Genomic DNA, 23,071 nt, shown 5'->3' with positions numbered 1-23,071 from the left:
TGAAAGATAAATTTGAAACGTTGGTTAGGGCCTTGTGTGTCAGACTGGATTTCAGTGGAAGGCCTTATACTTCAAACTGAATGCAGGTGTTTGGATTTTACTGGATACAGTGTATGCTACACATGATACAGAAGTTTGGAAGACTTTTGAGGAAGAACTGAAAGGGTCTGAATTCAATGGGAACAGACAGGATGGGACAAATTCCAAGAAATTTTCGAGTTGTCTAGATTTTGCAGTTTGAAGCTTAAAGAGGGAAAGTCACTTAGAACTAAGCTTGCAAACAAGATGGTGGCACCATTAGCAGAAATAAGGAAACTGCTTTCTCTTTATAGGGGAGGGTGCATATATTGGGTTACCTATGAGTTCATACGTGGGTATTCAGCAAGGGGTTAAAAATGTCAAATTTGAGTTCATGGCAGAGACTACATATAAATTTAGGTATGTCTGAGAGCTGAAGCCATTTGACAATCTGAAATTGCCACATTAGAAGACAGACCTTGAGGACTTTTGCATTTTGATGAGAAGGAAAGTTGCCTCATGGTAGAAATCTAGAAACATAGGAGGAGGTGAGCAACAGTGATAGTGTAGACAGGTAGAAGACTGAGGTCATTGGATTTTTGGGAATTGTGACTTTTCAGAGAATTACATTTAAGGGAGAACTTAGATTATAATATTTGAGAGAGGAGTAGAGAAGGGGAAGACTAAGATGCACAGTTAGTAATTTAGGTGAGAATATGATTTTTTTTTTTAAATTTTAACTTTTGGCTGCATTGGGTCTTTGTTGGAGTGCACGGGCATCTTGTTGCAGAGCACGGGCTCTAGGAAGGCGGGCTCAGTATTTGCTTCGGCGCACAGGCTTAGTTGCTCTGCAGAATGTGTGATCTTCCCGGCCCAGGGATCAAACCCCTGTCCCCTGCATTGGCAGACAGATTCTTAACCACTGCTCTACCAGGGAAGTCCCCAGAATATGATTAATAAAGTGCCATGACAAAGGCCCAAAGTACTTTGAGAATTCAGGGGAAAGACAATTGTATTCTATTCGGAAATCAGGAAAGATTTTCAGAACAGTATTTTAGCTGGGCCCAAATGAATGCATTTTTTGGACATATTATTTTACTACATTTCTGCTAAATTGTTTAGTCTCTGGAATAAATACCTGCAATGATTGGCTATTCATGAAGTAGCTCTGTTCTGGTTATTCTTGCATTATATTGAAGCTAAATCTACCTTCCTGTAGTTTCCATTCACTGTTGAACCAGTATTTAATTTATGCATATTAGAACTGTCAGTCCATTTTAGACATTACATTCATATTCATGTAGCCTGAGATTGTTTTGGGGGGAGCCCCATTATATTAGTGATTTTTAACTAAAGAACAAACAAAAACCCTAAGTGTTTTCCTAAAAACTGAAGCTTTGGTCAAGGAGAAAAGAGAAAGAGGGTGATAACTTTTTTAAAGGATATCTTGAAATTGAGGAAACTTGAGCATGTTGTAGGATATAAAGCACACTGTGACTTTCTTTGCTATCTTGGATTTGTGTTCATAGTGTTACTTTTTCCTCTCCTCCGTTCCCCTCTTAATGGACATAAAGAGGTTCAGAAAAGATGGTGACAGTTGATAATAGAGCAGTTTCCCATGAGAGCTGGAGTAGATGTGCTTCAGAAATTAGTCTAGGCAAATGGAGAGGAGGAAACATTTTAAGAGACAGGAATGAGGGGCTTCCCTGGTGACGCAGTGGTTAAGAATCCGCCTGCCAATGCAGGGGACACGGGTTCGAGCCCTGGCCCAGGAAGATCCCACATGCCGTGGAGAAGCTAAGTCCGTGCACCACAACTACTGATCCTGCGCTGTAGAGCCCACAAGCCACAACTACTGAGCCCGCAAGCCACAACTACTGAAGCCTGTGCGCCTAGGGCCAGTGCTCCGCATGAAGAGAAGCCACCACAGTGAGAAGCTCTCTCACCGCAACTAGAGAAAGCCCGCGCACAGCAACGAAGACCCAACAGCCATAAGTAAACAAATTTATTTAGAAAGAGAGACAGGAATAAAAGGATATTGATTAAGATACACAGGAATTACGGGCAGAGTTAGTGAATGACCTCTGAAGTAGTTGAAGCTCTGTAAATAGTAAGGAAAGTCAGATGTAATCGTGTTGGTATCTCGATGAATAAATAGGATTGATATTGCTTTTAACTGACAGGAAAAGAGTACATTTTACATTGTACATCCCAGTATGACAGCAGTCTCCACATATTCAGGTGTTTTGTGGGAAAGCGGGGCTTAATACATGGAATTTCACTTTCTATAAAAAGGTGTTAAATGATAATTGCTCTTTCTTTGAAGGTGCTAGAGGCCAATAGTCTCTGAAGATTCTTTTTGTACATAAGTATCCTTAAATCTTGGCTATCTTTGTTGAACTGCATAGTCTTGTAGGCTTGACCAGAGATCGCTTCTCCATTTGTGAATTAAGAAATAAGATCCAAAAAGGTCATGACTTTTTCATGGCCTTAGATAGTTAAAACCTTTCTTACTTTCATGTTCAGAGGGGTGTGTGTGTATTTATATATCTCTGTATATATATATATACACACACACATATATATAGAAGGACCCAAATCCCAGAAATTGCTTACCTATGCCTTGGGTTCTTTGCTGTGAATAAATTTCCCTCCTCCAGGGGAGAACACTGGAAGATGGCAATTGTTTCTGTAGAATACATAAATTAACCTGTTGTAAAAAGTAGGTAAGTCAGTGAGGTTGCTTTTTTCCCCTTCTATACTTTTACTTTCTGGTTGATGGAGTTCACTTCCATCAGTCGATTATATTTTAGCCTTCTAAATTGAGTCACTAAATCAGTTAAACAAGTAACTGATCTGTAAGTTACATTTAAGTCAGTGCAGTTAACTGAAACACCATCCTCTAAGTAACCTCTTCATTTCATTTTATCATTCCCTGGGAGAGCATCCCCGTAACAAGTGTACTCTGCATAGCCTCTTATGTATAGCTATTTGTTTAAGCATTTACCAGATTAGCACTGCCTTATCTTGTTCACCATTTGAAGTTCACTTTTCAGGTTAACCTTTTTTGAATAAATAATAATTTATTGACTTAATCAAGTAAAAGTTACCTCCACTGCCCATCTCCTTTGCCTGTCTCTCTGATCTAAATTGATATCATGGCCTTATGGCCATCAACCTTAGTGACTGTATAGGTAGTGGGCAATGTGAAGCCTCTCCCGAACTTTGTTACAGTAACTCTAGTGTATTTTGACCTTTCTCTGACATTGATATGTGTAATTGGTACCTTTTTTTTTTTCACTTTGGTTATATGTAGGTGACAAAAATGGTAGGTGAATATGTACTTTATAAATGTGATGGGAAATTGGGGTAAATAACAAAGTCTCACTGTAGAAAATCTGGAAATTGGGCAAAAAAAGAAGGAAGTACAAGAATCTGCAAACCCAGAAACAATCCCTAATAGTATTTTTGTCATTAACCATTTGAACAAAATTATTTTGTACATAATTATTTTATTCAGAGGGTAAGTTAGTATCTTCCCACAGCTTAAATCAGTTGTTACAGTATTTAAATGTGTAAAATTTCCACATTTTTGTTATTTTATAAAATTTGACTAGGTGAGTCTACTGTTCTTAAGCCTTCCCCATCATTCAAAATAAAAATACTGTTTTTTTGCTTCATTACTTTTTTAAATTAAAAAAATATTTATTTATAAATTTATTTATTTACTTTTGGCTGTGTTGGGTCTTCGTTGCTGTGCGTGGGCAGGCTTTCTCTAGTTGCAGTGATCGGGGGCTACCCTTCGTTGCGGTGCACGGGCTTCTCATTTCAGTGGCTTCTGTTGCAGAGCGCGGGCTTCAGGAGTTGCAGCTCACGGGCTCTAGAGTGCAGGCTCAGTAGTTGTGGCACATAGGCTTAGTTGCTCCGCGGCATGTGGCATCTTCCCGGGCCAGGGCTGGAACCTGTGTCCCCTGCATTGGCAGGCAGATTCTTAACCACTGTGCCACCAGGGAAGTCCCCTGCTTCATTACTTTAAATGTAGCAAATGAGAGTTCTTTTTGTTTTTTAATAATTTATTTATTTTTGGCTGTGTTGGGTCTTCGTTGCTGCGCACGGGCTTTCTCTAGTTTGCGGCATGTGAGCTTGTCAGTCAGTGGCTTCTCTTGTTGCGGAGCACAGGCTCTAGGCACGTGGGCTTCAGTAGTTGCCCCTCATGGGTTCTAGGGTGCAGGCTCAGTAGTTGTGGCGCACAGGCTTAGTTGCTCTGAGGCATGTGGGATCTTCCTGGACCAGGGCTCGAACCTGTGTCCCCTGCTTTGGCAGGTGGATTCTTAACCACTGTGCCACCAAGGAAGTCCTGAGAGTCCTTTTATGCATTAGAATTTGTTCATCTATTTGGAGGTTTTTCGGTTTGGGGGAGACTAATGGCACCTGAAATGACAGTATCTGATTCTACTTTGTGGATTAACTTTTTTTTTTTTTTAATGAGTTGGTTTGATTGTAGATGGTACAGAATTCAAGGTAGAACAAAGGTTGAAGAGCAGACTGGCAGGATTCTGGGATGGGTTTACTTTGACCTCACAGCTAAGGTAGAAGTGGCTAAGGATGAACTGAAGAGATGAGCCACTGTATGAACATTTAAGGAAAAAAATGTGCCACAGGCTCCAAGACAACCCTTCATTCTAGCTAGAGGTGGCAACAGATGTTATGGAAGAGAATTCAGGTGTTTAAACAGCAGTGGAAGTAAGGGTCACCATCACCTGAGGCATAAAGAACAGCTTAGTTTTTGCCAGAGTTCCTAATTCCACCTGTGGCCAGGGGACCCTTCCCCTTGGCCTTCACTTTTACCTCCAGCTTCTTCTGCTCCTTTTTTTTTTTTTTTTACTGCTTGAAAGCCTTATCGTCCTCTTCCATCTCCTTGGCCTGCTTCTTGGGCTGCTTCAAGGGCTTCTTGCCACTGTGCGTTCCCCAGACCCTGCCACTGGAAGCAGTTAATTATTTTTGAAAGGAGTTAGGAATTATATAAAAATGTAAATACATTTTTTTTAATATCGAATGAGAGTTGCAAGACAGTTGAAAAAGAGAAACGGGGAATCTAATAGAGCATTATGTAAAAGTAGAGTTGGGAGTCACTAGAATTGTAGAGTTTTATCTGTAGGCTCCATTATGGCTGGTATCTGTTTCTTTAATTAAAAACAGCATCACAATTGTAATGATTATGGTGGGCTATCTTTGTGAAATTTTTTGTTTAAAGGAAACCTACTTTGAGGGAATTCCCTGGCAGTCCAGTGGTTAGGACTCCGTGCTGTCACTGCCTAGAGTGTGGGTTCGATCTTTGGTCAGGGAACTAAGGTCCTGCAAGCCACGTGGTGCAGCCAAAAAGAAAAAGAAAAAGAAACCTACGTTGAAACTTATTTGTTAACAGGAATTTAAACTGCATCCTGATTTACCCAGTAGATACACACATGTATATAGTGTATGTGTGTATATATATATATATATATATATATATATATATATTTAAACAAGTAATATTTAAATTTTCTTTTTTTCTCTTCCCTTTTCTCCAATTCCTAATGTTATAATTTTTACTATTTGAGGGGCTATAAACATATAAATCATTTACTTTAAATGATGAAAGGTTGTGTTTCTATTTTTATTTCGTACTTGATTTCCTTGACGTTATCTTTGAGATTTTGGGCTTAGAGATACTTTATCATAGCACCTAACCTATTCTGTTCCGTTTGCTTGTCTGTATTCCATGACAGACTATATACTCCTGAGGGCTAGAGTCTTGTTCACTATGTTATCCCATTTACTGTAAACAGTGCCTGGCATGTAATTAGGTAATTAATAGCAAGAAAGGTTAGAAAGACATACACCAAATGTAAAAAACCATTATCTGAGTGTTGAGGTTATTGCTGATTTTTAATCATAATCATTATCATTTTGAAAACAGTGAAATTAATCCCTAGAAGGAGAGAGTACAAAGAAGACAAAAATCAGTACTGTCTGTGATAAATGTAATCACCAAGTCCCGATTTGTGCCCTCTGCCTAGTTTTCAAAAATAAACTGTTGGAATCCAAGAATGTAGGAGATAATGGTCCCCAAAGGAAAAAGATACTATGCGTGGGAAGACTTTATTATGGTGCCCCTAGTCTGAGACAGCGCTGGGACTCTTGGGAATTAGAAAGAGAGCTATGCTACTTCCCCCTGTATTGAAGGATAGGGAGATCAAGAAGTAGAGACAAAGGGGAGATGGCAGATGTTGGAGATTATCAGTAGTTGTTTGGAATTTATTATTTTGCTGTTGTAGTTACTTTTTAATAAATGGTTGAATGGCTGAGAAGATTTACTTCATGGAATTTAACAAAGATGACTTTTAATAGTTATTATTCTTATGTTTGCTCCCTTAGCATTTGACATTGTGCAGCAAAGAAATGGTTATGGAGAAGCCCAGTCCGCTGCTTGTAGGGCGGGAGTTTGTGAGGCAATATTATACTTTGCTGAATAAAGCTCCAGAATATTTACACAGGTAAATTTTAATTGCATATTTGATATTTTTATTTGGTTTTATTTTTTTGAATATGACTACATATAAATTTTGTCTTTCCTGTTTTATGTCCTGACAATACCTTTGCAAAGCACGCCCAGTATTTTAAGTCTGATGGCTTAAAACCAGTCTTTTTCAAGTTTTTTTGACTCAAATCTATAGTAAGGAAAACACCTCACATTATATCCCATTATATAACACATTCACATCTGTACACATCACATACATATACACAATTACATACTCTTGGTATTTTATATTTCATTTTTTTATAAAAACCACAGACTTGACCAACTAATGGGTTCTAGTCTTTATTGAAATCACAGGCTTAAGTTTGTTTTTTGTTCTTTGGGGTTTTTTGTTTTTTGGGGGTTTTTTTGAGTTGTCTTTAGCAATGTTAGGAAATGAATCAGTTAAGTGATCATACTTGTGAAAATTACTTCTGATTGATCCACAAGATAGTATTCTTTGGTAAAACAGCAACAGTAGCCTTGTTTACTATTTTGGCAAGAGTTGGACATCTGTAAGGTTCTTTTTTCCCAGAGATTGAAATAAAATTGATTTATATTATGAGTAGTATTTATAATTTTTGTTCTACCTGGTTTATTTTAACAGGTGGAAGATAAGTGAGACCTTTGTAAGTATTAGGCTCTGCAAACATTTGTTGTAGAACACACTAGCCAAGTGAGTTAAGGATAAATATACCATTGTCACTTCATGTGGGAAAGACTGTTAAAAGGACTTATTCTTTTATCTATAGGTTCTCTTTATAATCATGCTGGGCATTCTAAAGTTTTACTTTGCATTATGCCCCTCCATTGTTAAACCTGTGTGTAATACTCCCTATGTTATCCCAGGGGGTATTTTTATATAACTACCACCTCCTCCCGTGTCCCGCCCCCCATCAAAAGGAATACCTGTACATTTTCTATTATAAAAATAAACATTCTTATTGACAGGGTATGTGAATTTGAGGGAGAATGGAATTAATAAGGCCTTTTATTATCTGAAATTTAGTCTTCACAATGTAGGCATTAGCATTTTTAGCTTTCTTTTTTTTTAACAAGGAAAAACAAGGCTCTCTACCATCATTTCAAATAACAGCACAAACTTCTGTTTTATACTTAGCTATGTAACAGATTTCCCTGTTAATGAACATTTAGTTTGTTTTTAATTTTTCACTTATTAACACTAATGAATATCCTTACACATGCATTTTTGTGCACCTTTCTAGTTATTTTCTTAGGCTAAGTTCCTAGAAGTAGAATTGTTAAGTCAAAGGTATGACTATCTCTAAGGCTTTTCTTATACGGCTAGATTGTCCTCCAGAAAAATGGTAGCCTTTTACATGCTTGCCAGTAGTACATGAGAGGAAATAATATAAACTTAAAAATATGGGTAATGGTTAAAAGCATGGACTCTGGAGCCAGCTGCCCCCGCTTGATAGGTGTGTGACCTTTGAGGAGTTAATTCAACCTCTTTGAACTCCAGTTTGTTCATTTAGATAATAGCACTTACTCCTGAGGTGTTAGGAGAGTAAAATGAATCAATATGTATGTAGTGCACTGAGAACATTGCTTGGCATGGAGGAAGTCTTACATGTTTTATTACAGCAGGAGCCGAGTTCTCTTTACGAAAAAATTAACTTTGCATGTTGATAACCTTAATTTAGGAAGATATTAATTCTAATTGCTTTAGGTAATACCAGAGAAACACTAACTGTCATGTACTTAAGAGCAGTATAAAAATATAATTGAGAAACTAGATGCTGAAATAATGTAGTTTTTTTTTAACTTAGTCTCTGAACTATTTCAGTTAACTTAAATCTAAACTTTTAACCTAAGCCTTTGGAATTAGTAATCATTTGGAACTCTCGGTAGAATGAATGTTAAACAGTATCTGATTCCCAAACAAATTTAGATAATTGAGTTTCTGTATCTGATGGGGAAAAAATGGGTAAATTAACTACAGCATCAGTGTTTAGAATATATTTTGAATATCTCATTTTTCCACTTAACAAAATATAGATATGGTAAGAATTAGATGAGAATAGCTAATGACTGAGTGTATGTTTAGTGTGCCAGGCACACTAAGAATTCTGTGTCATTACTCATTTAATCCTTACAACAACTCTATGGAGAAGTTACTCTTGTTCTGTTTTATAACCAAGGAAACTGAACTTTAAGGACTGTAAGTCTCAAGATTACATAGCTAATGAGTGACAGAACCTGACCTGGAAACTAGGTCCGTTTGACACGAGAACTCTACTGCCTCTTACACTTCTCTTCACAACTGAATGTCAATAATTATCAATGGTTTTACAGGTTTTATGGCAGGAATTCTTCTTATGTTCATGGTGGAGTAGATGCTAGTGGAAAGCCCCAGGAGGCAGTTTATGGCCAAAATGTAAGTATCAATTTCATATGCATTTTAGATTACTTTAGTTTTTTTTTTTTTTTTTGAGGTAAGATAGAGATTTGGAAAATAGCTTCTTGTGCCAATGGATTTCTTTTTGAATGTAATCAGCTGTACTAGAATTGTGTTACAGTAGTCATCGGATGTGCTTTGAGTTCTTACAAGCATTGATTTTGTACGAAGCACGGGTATTACACTGGCATGGATACAAAAGAGAAAATGGAACATTTTAATATCCTTGGTGTATTTTATACATGAAATAGTTGAGACAATATATAGCATTTATAGAAATGTGGTCTAAACGTTATGTTACAGGAGTGCATAGGAGTATATACTCCTTATGACTTTGTAGAGGATGTGGGACTTCCAGCAGACTCTGAATGATAGGTTTTGGCCTTACCAAACAAGAGGAAATTGAAAGTAGGAGAAATGGCATCAGCAGACAAGCAGTAAAGTTAGGTGCAAGGTCAAGGAGTAGTCAACACAGTTTACGTGAATGACTAGTACTTAATATGGAACAGTGGGAGAAAGCTGCACAAAGCCTATAATATGAGACAGCCATTGTGATTTCTTGTATAGAGCGGTGACATGTTGAAACTAGTGGTTCTAGGAACATTAGCCTGTCAGTAATGCCTAGCATGGTGGAATGGATTCAAATGAGGCAGTTAATATTCTAGAGTTGCGAGGAAATCAAAGTCTGTAGTATTTAATAGGTAATGCAGTATCATGAGTTTGTATTTCCACCCCACCTTCTTCTCCTAATAAAGGATATACACCACAAAGTATTATCTCTGAACTTCAGCGAATGTCATACTAAAATTCGTCATGTGGATGCTCATGCAACCTTGAGTGATGGAGTAGTGGTCCAGGTCATGGGTTTGCTGTCTAATAGTGGACAGCCAGAGAGGAAGTTTATGCAAACCTTTGTTCTGGCTCCTGAAGTAAGTTTTCATTTCAATTAATTTTCACTTACATGATTTCATTTTACTGTGACTAGTTGCTTGAAGTGGCCAGAGTTTCTTCTTGCAGGCATAGGTATGCATGTAACATATTTTGAGAAATATGACCTGTTGATTAATTTATTTGAGCTTTGTGTGTGTGCTTTGACTATTTAGAAGTAAAAATGAGATCCTGATACTAATGTGTAAATAGATGATTAAGATTATAGAAATAATATTAAAAGTATGTTATTATTTAATAGGTTACATATTAAACAAAATGGAAAAATTCTGTTTGTTAATTGGTCCTGGTTCTATTATATCGAGTAGCCATTTCTTGAGTTTCAGTATTCCTTGAGTGATCTTCTGTAATTTACTTTATATTAACATCAGAGCATGTTCAACTTTGGAAAATTATTTTCAGTCTATATCATTTCTGTATTATTAAAATAGAAATTGTTTATTTGTTGTATTTATGTAATACCACATTTATGGGTATTTATGGAATATTTGGATGTTATTTTCCTATAGGGATCTGTTCCAAATAAGTTTTATGTTCACAATGATATGTTTCGTTATGAAGATGAAGTATTTGGTGATTCTGAACCAGAACTTGATGAAGGTGAGGTTACTTTGAATATATAAGGGTTTTGTCAGTATCAGTACTCTTTAAGGACATGGAAAGTGTGAAACTAAAGAAATTTGCCTCTGCCGTAACTGAGTCAAACTCCCTTTTCTCCTTTTTGTTCTTGTTCTTGTTGTAAAAGAAATAGTTCATTACATGAAATTACATAAAAATCATACATAGGAAGTGAAAAATTTCCCTCAATTTCATCCTCTATAGATAACCAAGAGTTTGGTGCCTATTATAGAATTTTGTTGTATTCCGTACTGATCAGTACTTTTATAAAAGTGGAAGTACACTGGCTCAATGCTTGCTTTTTTTCACTTAATATATCTTTGTTGGCTGGGTTTTTTTTTTTTTTTTTTTTTTGGCTATACCATAATTATTTAATTGATCTTCCGTTGATATACATCAGCTTGTTTCCTTTTCTTTACAATTATTCCTCCATTGAATCGATGTGACGAAGGAAACTGAGTTATGACTTTAATAGCATTTTTTCCTACCCTTCCCTGTTACTAATAGGCCTTTTTAAAAAATAGAGTAAATTCCAAAATTCATCTGGCTTGCTCTTCAGTTTAAGAGAACAAGGAATATTGCAATTAAGTGCCTTTGTAAGAAATATCATGACTTCTTTAAACATTAAAAATACATATATCAAATTGTGTATTAAATCCTCTTAAGATGAGATATGGTATATTATGTATTTTCAGAATCAGAAGATGAAGTAGAAGAGGAACAAGAAGAAAGGCAACCATCTCCAGAACCTGTGCAAGAAAATGCTAGCAGTGGTTACTATGAAGCTCACCCTGTGACGTAAGAATAGTGTCTGCAAGGCCAAATTTGGTCTAAACTATAATGTAGTTGCAAGCTGGTTTTTGTTCCTCGAATTATTGTTGAAAGTAAATTTTGCTAAAGCTGTGAAACCAGCATTTGAGAATTTACTATGTATATGCAAAGTAAATTCTATATGGAAAGCATTGTTTTATTTAATTGAAAAATTGAATTTGGTTTGGCCCAAAACTGATCATTTGCTGGTAATGCATTGTGTTTGGGACAACACAGAGTAAGCATTTTATTTTTTGAATATGCGGTTTGTTTATAGTTAGTATTAAAGTAAACATTTTTAGTAATTCAGTTTTTAAATTATGTTAAAGAAATGCTGCTTGAGAGTATTATTCCCTCTGCCTTCTAGTTCTCAATGGACTTTTGCTTCAAAACAGCTTATTACTAGTTATGCCCATTAAATTAGAGAAATGCAGAATTTTATTTGAATTGATCATTTCACTCATACTGAAAAGTGAACAAAATATTTTATTGTAGTAATGGCATAGAGGAGCCATTGGAAGAATCGTCTCATGAACCTGAACCTGAGCCAGAATCTGAAACAAAGACTGAAGAGCAGAAACCGCAAGCGGAGGAGAAGAACTTGGAGGACTTAGAGGAGAAGTCCGCTTCTCCTCCACCCGCTGAGCCTGTGTCTCTGCCACAGGAACCACCAAAGGTTAGAGCAGAGGAGCTCTTCACACCTGTGACGTCACACTGTCTTATTTGGTGCCATTAATGAAGCATGACCTTTGTTCTGTTAATTAAATTGTTTAATAGTAAGCTATGCTGTTTTTATGTATATGAAAGAAGCTGTGGGGATTTTTTTGGTAATTCTGAGGAAATTTTATCGTATTTTCACCCCCTAAAAAGCACCCCTCAGGGTAAAATTTAAGATGAATCCTTGTCTGTGTGCAGTGTTTAGTATCTTCTAGTCCATGTACTAAAACTGAGAGTTGCTCTTCCATTCTGTATTAAGTCCTCTATGCACGGATGCAACAGGAGTCATGCAATTTGCCAACTTAAAACAAGTTGGCCTATTGCTAAGAGAAGTGATACAAGTTATTTCTGGTTTAAATGGGAACAATTTCCTTACTACACCAATTAAACTATCTTGGAAACATGAGTGACACCCATAGTGTATCATTTAAACCTACCTAAAACACGTTTTATCTTTCTGTAAAGTAGAAGGTTAAAGTATATTTGCGTAGTGAGAGAAGGAGATTCCTTGTTCAATTTGTGAATGTCTGTTAAACTTTCCAGCTAGTACTTTCTTCTTTCCTATCCTTCCCCTCTCCCCTTGACACCATCACAACACCTTATCTTCCCCCAACGGGGGAAAGAAATTGGTTCTATTAGGTTCTTATTTTTCTAGCATGTGTAGTTGTTAGTGGTTTTGTTTGCCACTTGCTCATCTCTTTAGAGCATATAGGAACTTGCTTGTGGATTTATTTAGTAGTTCAGACAAAACAGTCAAATAATCTTGCATAATGAGATTTTGAAAGCTGGCACATAGACTGGCATGTGTGTGTGTGCCTTTCTTTTAGGAGTCCTCCAATATAGAACAGTAGTTTAGAAATGAAAAGAAAATATATATTTGGAAGTTTCCCTATAGGAATGTTGGTGGTTTTCCATGATTAGTAGTCTAGGTTTGTTGCATTTCCTGCAGGCTTTCTCCTGGGCTTCAGTGACCAGTAAAAACCTGCCTCCTAGTGGTACTGTTTCTTCCTCTGGAATTCCACCCCATGTTAAAGCACCAGTCTCACAGGTAACCAATCTGTGAACACATTGGATTGTATCCTTGTTACATTGCCAATTGCTTATCTTTTTTATACTTTTTAAAATGAGTCAATCAGAAATTATGGATTAAATATACAAAAAAATTGTATTAAATGTCAGTGCACCCACTTTAATTGCCAAATCTCCATTCATCATCTACATAGGTGGTATTTGGGGTTTGGGTGTGTCAAATACAGATTAAGTTAGTTTTACCAATATATATTGTCATTTAACAGCCTTCTTAAAATAACCAAAAAAATATCCTTTTTAAAAATTTAGAATTTTATTTAGCAAAAATATTTTAGGGAAGAAATTTGGAAAGGCACAAAGTAGTATGGCATTATAAAGAATCATTGTTTTTTAAAAATAGAAAAAACTCTAAAAAAAATACACTGCCTAAGCTTTCAGTCTGTAAGTGGTTCATACTGTTTAATTGAAGCCTGTACCAACTTATGACTGTAGTGTTCACCTTAACTAATCATTCTAGTATTCTGCTTTTTGTCTGTTTGTCATCTTACCCATTTCAGAGCTTTCAAAAACATTGAAAATAAGACACTGGCTACCTAATAAGTTTATTAGGTGTAGTGTAGAATTAACTAAATTCTAAAGTTAATAGGCATAGTTACAGGGTGTCCAATACTTTCCCCTACATTTTGAATCAAACTTCGTTCCACTAGAAAATTTACATTTAGAATGGTTAGTGCACATAAAATTGTGTTTATATACCTCTTTATATGCTCTAAACAGTGAAACTTTGAGATTTCAAAAGTAGCTAGTAATAGACAGCCTTTCTGGTGTTGTATGCATAATCAGCTACGTAATAGGATACATAACCTCGTGATCCCTTTTTTTTTTCAGCTAGATATTCAGGAAATATTGAGTAATTACCTCAGATCACAAACTAGAATTCTGTCTTAACGCAGAAGATTAATTTGCCACGTATTGACTGCTTTTCTACCCATCTGAAGACTCAATAAGTGACTTAACGGATTTTTTTTTTTTTGAAATGCTTGGTTTCTTATCAGATTTGCATTAGGAATCCTTTGGGTTGTTACTTAATTTCAGAGAGTTGGCTACATTTATTTTAAACTCACTGCTAGTTAAAAGTTCGAGTAGCTTATACCTCTTACACCTTTAGTGTGGCACCAGACATTGTGCAAAGCACTAGCACGTAATATTTATTCTTATCTAATCCTCACAACCACCCTGTGAGTATGGTTACTGTTATTATTCCTGTTTTACAGATAAGTAAATTAAGGGCTAGAGAACTTCACCCAAGGTCAGATAGCTATGTAAATAAAAAACTAGGGCTTCGAATTTATGCAGTTGGACACTCATGGAAGCCTATAGGTTTCTTTAGCCCTTGGAGGGGAATGTATCTCTATTTACATCAAAGAAGAGTGCTATCTATGTCTAAGCCATGTCTAAATTACATTATATTAGATTCTAACCTCTTATCCAGGGGGAAAAAAATTTTTAAGTTTTAAAAAAAAATTGTAAGAGACTGATTCCCAGCCTACCCCCTTATTAAAACAAAATTTTAAACATTTATAATTTAAACCTTAAAAGAACTTTCTGATCTCCTTAAGCTATGTTAGAATGGATTCATGATTTTTTCCACTTGATTTAATAAACCCTTCGATTTTATTTTGTCACTTTGGTGTAGTATCCATTTCCTTAACACTTTTAGCATAGATTATTAATAAAAGGAGAATTAAATCTAATTCCAGGGTATTGGTAGGCATTAATATAGAAGTAGGTAAGTTAATTTCTTGGTAAATTTCTTAGAAGTCGATTAGTTCATTTAAATAGCTTATGTGCAGTTGAAGTACATATTAGTTGTGGTTTTACCTGCTGTTGAGTTGATTTGATTTGATGGTTTCATGTTTATTTCATATTCTATTTGATTTTCATTTGTGGAATTTGTCATGCGAGCACACTTTTTGGTTGCATGGAGTTAATTGTAAGGCCCTAAAGTAGTATGTGGTATCTTAGTTATTTTTACCTCCTTGGAGCCAATAGTTTTCATGAAATTGAGCCTGAAGAATTGTAAGCGTCCAGCTGGCTTAGTTGACATACAGTAATCAGTTACTGAAAGAAATTGTGATAATTTTTTTTGGTCTCATTTTTCCTGTATTGGCATCATCTAATATCTAAAAGTCAGGTTGCTAAATTAATGTGTGGATTATTTGTAAGATGTTGGCACTTAAATTTGTGGTTTTAAATTTTAAATCCTTAAAGGATAATGAAGAACTTTTTTGTTTTGTTACTTGCAGTTATTTTTGTTTCAGTAATCTGTTTTGAAAAGAATCTGAATCGGTCAGCCAGAATTCCTTTTCTTGGTTTGAATGAGTCGAGGTTTTTCTGAGACATTTAAATTAAAAGGTGTACATTTGCTATTTTTATTAATTTATTAAACATACTAGCTTCGTCAGACTTTGTTAGAGAATCTCCTTTAATTCTGTTTTATTTTCATACTGAAGTAAGTTTTGCTTTTAGGCCCTGCCCTGCTTAGCTGAAATTTCTAAATAACTACCTTTTTCAGGCATCACATTTTCGGTCAAATTATTATGTAGTCTTAAATTCTAAATACAGATAGAAGTGGTCTCAGGGCTGTAACTTAGGGCCCCTGGTCAGGCATAGAACATTCTCCTACATGTTTTGTTAGAGAACTAAAAATGTAATTTAATTTTAAATGAACCAATAGTTACGGAACATCTATGTCTAATGGCACTGTGCTTGGTTCTTTATCTGGTGTCGAAATAAATTAAGATATGGTCATTGTAGGAATAAATACATACTAAAAACCTGGGAAAATTAAACATTAAAAAATTTTTTTTTAACTAGCAAAATTCTAGAACATGGAAAGCAACTTCATTTTGAGGGAAATGGGAAATCTATATGGAAGAAAAACAATTGGGGGAGACAGGCAAATCTGTTAAAAACTGCTAGGGTAGGAGATAATATACCTTTTGGTTACAGTGGGTGAAATTATAACAAATGGTTGTTTTTGAAAGAAACATATCTCCTTGTATCAAAATGTGTCCTTGCAAATTATAATATCCCGGCTATATAAATTATGGAAGAGTTTGAGCCACTGCCTGGGCTGAGGTACTCAGAGATGATCAGCCATAAAGATAGGACTGAAATTACTAGCTTTCTGATTTGAGGATACATTCTTCATATTCCTGCTGAGGGTTTTCAGCATCCTTTGCAGGTGCGTGTATTTTGTCTTTTCCTCGGACCATAAATATTTAGGCAATAGACACAGCCTGAAGAGGTTGGGAATACTGAAAATGCCAATGTATTAAGGAAAAGGTAATAGTAGATGCAGATGTCATTTTGTTTTTAGCATAGTTACTTTAAATATATGTGTTCAATTTAGCAGTTAGCAGAAACTTTTGGAGGGTACCTTAAAATGAACTATTACTTCCCCTGCCACGCCCAAGAATTAATTAAGAAATATTGTTGGGGTTAGTCCTTAAATAAATGCACACCTCCCCCATTAGGAAGAACAATAGGGAGCTAAAGGACTTCTTTGACTATTTGAGATGCTATCAACACGTTCTATCTTGGTTTTTTTTATGTGCATTTTAACTTAAAGATAGTATTTTTAGATGGTAGAGTACACTAAATTGTATATTTTGAACTATCAAAATATGGATTTTTTAAATAAAATTACGGGATGGGGTTTAGAAGATATTGCTGAGCACTATTAAATTTGAAGGGCAGCATACTAGAGAATTAGAAAGGATGTGTCATATTCTTGTCTTCCTAAGATAAAGATGGCTTTTTATTTTGTATATGTATTTACATGGAGTGGCTCATCTTGCATTTTTGAATTTTGTAGCGATACCTTTTATGCTATCTCAATGTGGATGTAACTTTATTGAAAAAATATGGTTGTAAATAAAAAGCAGCTTATTGTGAGTTATAGCCTTGAGTGAGAAAATAAAATTTACCCTACAGTCCTAGATTGGTACAGAATATCTTTATAAAAATTTATGTTTCACATATATAGGACACTATGTTAAAAATATTCTGAACTTAAAATGACCATTATGCCTTGGTTGTTTCTTTAGTTGTTTTTCTCCTGTGGAATGTGTTTCTTTATAATGTGTTTTTTCCCTTGTATTTTAGCCGAGAGTGGAAGCTAAACCAGAAGTTCAGTCTCAGCCACCTCGTGTGCGTGAACAGCGACCTAGAGAACGACCCGGTTTCCCTCCTAGAGGACCAAGACCAGGTGAGTCAGCCCCTTCTGTGGCCTTCAGCACTTGAAAAGTTGAAGACCGAACTTAAAAAAATTTTTTTAAAATTATAATGTGTTTTATATGCAAATCCTTTTTTAGTACCAAACTGCTTAAAGGCTTAAGTAACCTGCTAAATATAGCCTGGGCAAAACAACTTTGAGGGGAAGATTAGTTGACATGCCATAGAGACATGTATTTTGAAGGTGTAAAAGAATTTAGAGACACATTTTATTTGGTTATTGTCACTGGTTCTAAGAATTCAAAACCGAGCTGCCAATAACCTACTCTCTTACTTAGCACTCTTATCTCTTCACAGATAAACAATAAGCACACCCTGATTCTTCTTATTTTGATTGTCTTAGGTATTAAGTAAGTTGTCATGATTTTTGACTTGTTTCCATTGTTAGTTAATATATGTAGAACCTCTGTTTGAATTCTATAAGTATGTTTAGATTGCTTTTGGGAGGAGGTGGGAGATGTATACATCAAATTTAGAAAATGTAATTTTTTCCCACAAAATAAAATAAGTGATTTGCTATAAGTCATGGGAGCTGGGGTTTATCCTAGCTTTGTCAGTGATTGAGTTTATGATCTCGGGTGAGACCCTTAAATCAGGAGCTTCTCTTATACCATTCAGTTACTACACACATTTTTCCTGTGTGATGCCTTTCTTTATATGCCTCATTGTGTTCCTTGTGTCATTGGGAGGATCAGATAAGATTTTATGTGTATACATATAAGAGCACTCTTATGTGTATAAAAGGCTATATAAATGAGATGTTATTGCTATTAAATTTATGGATTTGGCTATAATTTTATACAACCAAAGATTAATTTGTGAATTTCAAAATACTAAATTATTTAGTACAAGTATACCTCACTATCTGAAATCTATTTGGTTTCTCGGTGATGGCAGGAGTTTGGTTAAGGAGGAATACTGGTACTGCTAGTATTTGGCTTTCATATAATCAGACCAGTAGACCTAGAAGAAGGGACTTCAGCAATCTAGTCAGTGTCATGTTTTTTTCTAACTAACCTACTAATAATAGGCATTTCCACCTCTGTTGAAGGAGCTTATTAAATAAACTAAAACAGGAATATCAAGTTTTTTTTTTTAACATTCATTGCTTTGAGCTATTTTTTGTATGACATTGTAAACTTTAATATCTGCTCTATTCCTTTTCTCAGGCAGAGGAGATATTGAACAGAATGAAGCTGATAACCGTAGAATAATTCGCTATCCAGATAGTCATCAACTCTTTGTTGGTAACTTGCCACACGATATTGATGAAAATGAACTGAAAGAGTTCTTCATGAGTAAGTAGTTTATTTTGCTTTATTGTAAAATTAAGCAGGAGGAGAAGAGAACTCTTTTCATAGTGTATTGAGGATTTTTTTAAAAAAACATTTACCTCTCTGTACTATGTATATCTCTAGGTACTAATCACTTTGATCAGAAGGGTGTAGAAGGTTGTACCAGATGTTTCTCAGTGACTGTACTGAGTGTTGACTGGCCTGGTTCTGTAGAGGTTAGAAGAAAGAGCTGGATGAATCAGTCTTAGATTTGGAAATGGGATTCATTTGGCAAATTCAAGTCAGAAATAGAAAATAACATTGTCTCTGAAACTGTGTAGGTAACTTCCCTTTAGAAAGGAGTAATAAAGATGCAGAAGGGTGACAAAACAAGCTAGTTTTTATTGGCATCTTAAGTAAATGACCTGTAAGAGTGAATGTACCTTAATTGTCACTGGGTATAGCAGCTTGCAACTTTTGTTTTGAAATGGATCAAGGAGATTAAGGTATTTCATCCTGAACAATTAAAGTCACAAAATATTCTGTTAAACTATTTAACCCTTGGTGTAATGTATATTTTCACAGGTTTTGGAAACGTTGTGGAACTTCGCATCAATACCAAGGGTGTTGGGGGAAAGCTTCCAAATTTTGGTTTTGTGGTTTTTCATGACTCTGAACCAGTTCAGAGAATCTTAATTGCAAAAGTAAGTGACTTTAAAGGGCATAATTCAATACTTTATTATTCCTGTTGTATTTAGTATTACTTAGAAAGTCTTTTTTTAAATGGTAAAGTTAAAAATAGTTTACTGTGAAATGGTATTTATGCAAAGAATAAAGATTTGTTAGTAGTTTTAAAGTCTGAAGTATGGATTGTTTTAACTTTATTTCATTATTTGCTCTGGTAATGAAGGTTGGAATAGGTTGCATATTGAGAATTTCATGAAAAGTTTTTTTGTCTCCCTGGATTTTCTTACTTACTTATGATACTACATTACTATTATTGTCTAACCTGCCCGTGTAAAATTTTTTCTTCCCTTGTAAAGCCAATTATGTTTCGAGGGGAAGTACGTTTAAACGTGGAAGAGAAAAAGACAAGAGCTGCCAGAGAGCGAGAAACTCGAGGTGGTGGTGATGATCGCAGGGATATTAGGCGCAATGATCGAGGTCCTGGTGGTCCCCGTGGAATAGTGGGCGGTGGAATGATGCGGGACCGGGATGGAAGAGGACCCCCTCCAAGAGGTGGCATGGCACAGAAACTTGGCTCTGGGAGAGGAACCGGGCAGATGGAAGGCCGCTTCACAGGACAGCGTCGCTGAGGCTCCACTGTTGGCAAAGTTTTGGCAGTGGTACATTATTCATCGTGTTTGCATTCTTGTTAATTTTTTTTGGCTTTGGAATGTGACACAGCCTTTTTGATCATTTCTTTGATGTGAAAAGCATCTTTTGGTTATCAGTTAAATTGAGGTGGACATTATTTCCCCAGTTTTACAACAGGATTCGCATTGTTAATTTATAAATCTAGACTTGGAGAATTAAGGACTGAGAAATGACCATATCTTAAACTATCTGCAACAAAATGAACTTAAAAGGACATGCCCAACTGAATTCAGGTCCTTTGAGTCAAAAAAAATCCTCTGCTGCACATTTTGTTTAAGTGTTACTGTTTCTGCCTATTAATGTTGGAAACACAAATAGTGCAATTTGTGCAATTGGAGAATCTTGCCTTTTTCCTTGGCTTCCCCCAAAAATACAAACCAACAGAAACTTGTTATGCACTAATGGGTACTCTGAACTCATTAACATTGACATCTGCAAAGGAGGCAACAGGGGAGAAAATCTTTCATCTTTTTTTCCAGTAGCGCATAGTTGTGAAATGATGAGGGCATTTTTACCTGCTTGCTGTGACCAGCGTGTGTATACATAAACCTTAACAAGACTACAAGTGTATTCCAGAAGGAAATCATTTAGTTATGAACTAAATAACAAAAATCCGAACTTCAAATGCTATGGTCTTGAATATTAGACCAGATTTAGTAGCTCCATATCTAAGATTTTTCTACCTGCCCCTCTTCAGTACAGGGATGGCTGGCTGCTCAACACACTCCTCCTCCCCCGTTTCCTTTCTTTAAGCTGTGTACAGTGAAAATTGTCTTTACTGTATTTTGTTCTCTGGTAATGTAATAAGCATGATGGTGCCTTCTATTAATACATCATTCCAGTCTTGCTGGTAATTCTGTACAGTATAGTGTATGAATTGCTGTGCTGCAAAGCCAAACAGCTACAAAATGTTGAAAAATCATTGAAGTGTATAAAAATTGCAGTATCTTTAAAATCAGTAAAATTGACTAGCATATTATTTACCTTGTTCTTCAGTTAACAACTTTGTGTTCTCTGTGGGAGGGAGTCTTGTGTGTTTGGGAGGGAGGGGGAAGGAGGAAGTCAGTTATTTGAGTAAGTCTCTTGTTGACTTTTCTGTTAGCCTGAATGTGAACGTTGAAGCATATCACTTGAGAGGTGCTGGAAAAGTCAATCAACTTGATGCACATTTTTAGTGACATTTTAAAAGCAGTCAGATTCCATAAATGGCAAGTAAACCTGGAGTGAGGATACTGCAATTTTCAGAGAAAAGAACAGCAGCTCTTAAGTGTTTGCATTTCTATTTGGGGGGCAGGGAACTGTCATTCATTTTGCACAATTCTTGAACTGATGTCAGCACCCGAGTGGCTCTGAATTTAAGTCTGGGACGACATCTTTTATTTTTACATGAATTTCTAAACAATTCTGTGAGCAGAGTTTGTAGCTGCTGGATTATTGTCTGTCTTTATAGCAAGTTCCAGTAAACCACAAGTATGACAAAAGGATATCCAATTTTATGCTTGGAGCATGTAGTACCTACTAGTTTCTGGATGTTTCAGGCTAGGAGTGGGGTAAATAAGTGTGACCACTTAAAGCTGCTTGTTAGCATGGAAGACTTCTCCATTCTATCTTAGTAAAAACAAACAAAAAATGCACTTGACATGATAGCAAACTGGTTCTGAATTATGGAACTGTGTTTGCTGTTTAGTAACCTAGCAAATGATGCACATATTTTGTTTTTCATGTACTGGGCGGTATAAGTAAAATTAAACCTGTCCCTTTTTTTCCCCCTTGAATGAGGTCTTCCATGTTCGAGGAAAAGTCTTGCACTATTGCGTATATTTTGGGGACACAGATTTCTCAGTTTCCATTTTGGGGGGGTTAAGGATTTTTTTCCTGTTTGAAATACTTTTACACTTTCTGATGTATAGTACTTGAAGTTATTACCAGAAAATTACTTTTGAGTTTTGAAGCCTGTATTCAAACTGCTTTTAAATGAGTGGTTTCTTGTCAGTGTTTTGTTTTTTATAGCATATATTCCCTCTTTCATTTCTTTCTCCTTCCCATTTTATTTTATTTATATATATATATATATATATATATATATATATATAAAATTTCCAATCCAAGATATTGCCCTGCCACCCATGAAAACTTCTGGCACCAAAACTAATGACAAATGTTAAGTGTAATAGAAAATTAAAGCAAAGAGCCATTCAGCTTCAGTCTTTACATACCATGAGTAAAACATTAAAACATCACATGGAGAAGTTTACATGGTGATTGTTCACCTGCAGTACTGTGGACTTTTAACATTTTGTCCCCTTTCAGTGAACCAGAGTAAAAGTATTCATCTATCATTACTGTTATTTGCTGTTTTTTGTTTTGTTTGTTTTTTGTTTTTTTTCTTTTTGGATGGTAATATTCTATTCTATCCTTATGACACTATTGCAACAAATTGGCTTTACCATCTTGGCTTTAGTAGGTATAGAAGACAATGGATTACCATCTTTATTGCTGTAATGTGTTAAGCATTATATGCTAGTAGTATCTAGTTTAATTGTTTCAGGTGGAAAGTATTCTTTGAGTTTCCATTTTGAATGTGTTTGGACTAAACAAACAATAAACTACTGATGTCTGCAGCATTTATCTATGTCCCTAATTTAATCTATAGGTTTGTGTTCCAGAATATTTTCTCCCAATTGCATTTCACACAACCTAAGTAAAAATAAGGAATTATTCTAAAACCAACTATTATTTGTGAAATTTGATATATAAAATAAATCATTTAAGTAAGACTTGAACATTGTTAGAGACCTATCTCAGTTCAGTTAGATAGCTGGTATACAAGATAAAGAATGTTAGAACAGCATAATAAGTGGTAAGGAAGGTGAGAATGATGTAAAGCAGACGGCTAAACATTTGTTTTTTATAAAAATCTTGGGTTTTCCAAAGGATTGCTAAATCATCTCAGAAGGAAAAGAGAAAGGGGATGGGAAAACTGAGGTTATCTGAAGTTAA

The 23,071-nt window shown here is 35.5% G+C and overlaps 1 protein-coding gene across 4 annotated transcripts in view; it reads left to right on the top strand.

Annotated features, from left to right (window-relative positions):
* G3BP2 (G3BP stress granule assembly factor 2) overlaps positions 1–22,078 on the top strand; it is a 30,436-nt gene extending 8,358 nt beyond the window's left edge. For 2 of the 4 annotated variants that reach the window (XM_027087625.1, XM_027087622.1), the window contains exons 2-12: positions 6,436–6,554; positions 8,897–8,978; positions 9,755–9,928; positions 10,457–10,547; positions 11,261–11,363; positions 11,871–12,051; positions 13,042–13,140; positions 17,292–17,394; positions 18,590–18,718; positions 19,280–19,398; positions 19,738–22,078. In XM_027087625.1, coding sequence (XP_026943426.1) covers positions 6,460–6,554; positions 8,897–8,978; positions 9,755–9,928; positions 10,457–10,547; positions 11,261–11,363; positions 11,871–12,051; positions 13,042–13,140; positions 17,292–17,394; positions 18,590–18,718; positions 19,280–19,398; positions 19,738–20,010 — 1,449 coding nt within the window. In that variant the 5' untranslated portion in view covers positions 6,436–6,459 and the 3' untranslated portion in view covers positions 20,011–22,078. The remainder of the gene's footprint in view (positions 1–6,435; positions 6,555–8,896; positions 8,979–9,754; positions 9,929–10,456; positions 10,548–11,260; positions 11,364–11,870; positions 12,052–13,041; positions 13,141–17,291; positions 17,395–18,589; positions 18,719–19,279; positions 19,399–19,737) is intronic. The other 2 variants (XM_027087626.1, XM_027087623.1) reach the window with 1 other exon arrangement.
* The last annotated feature ends 993 nt before the right edge of the window (positions 22,079–23,071 follow it).

Source organism: Aethalodelphis obliquidens, unplaced genomic scaffold (assembly GCF_003676395.1).
Source record: "Aethalodelphis obliquidens isolate GAN/ISIS:26980383/991018 unplaced genomic scaffold, ASM367639v1 scaffold59, whole genome shotgun sequence".
In the NCBI taxonomy this organism is placed as follows: Eukaryota; Metazoa; Chordata; class Mammalia; order Artiodactyla; family Delphinidae; genus Aethalodelphis; species Aethalodelphis obliquidens.
Note: the sequence above shows the minus strand (reverse complement) of the source record. Positions and strands in the feature narration are given on the sequence as shown.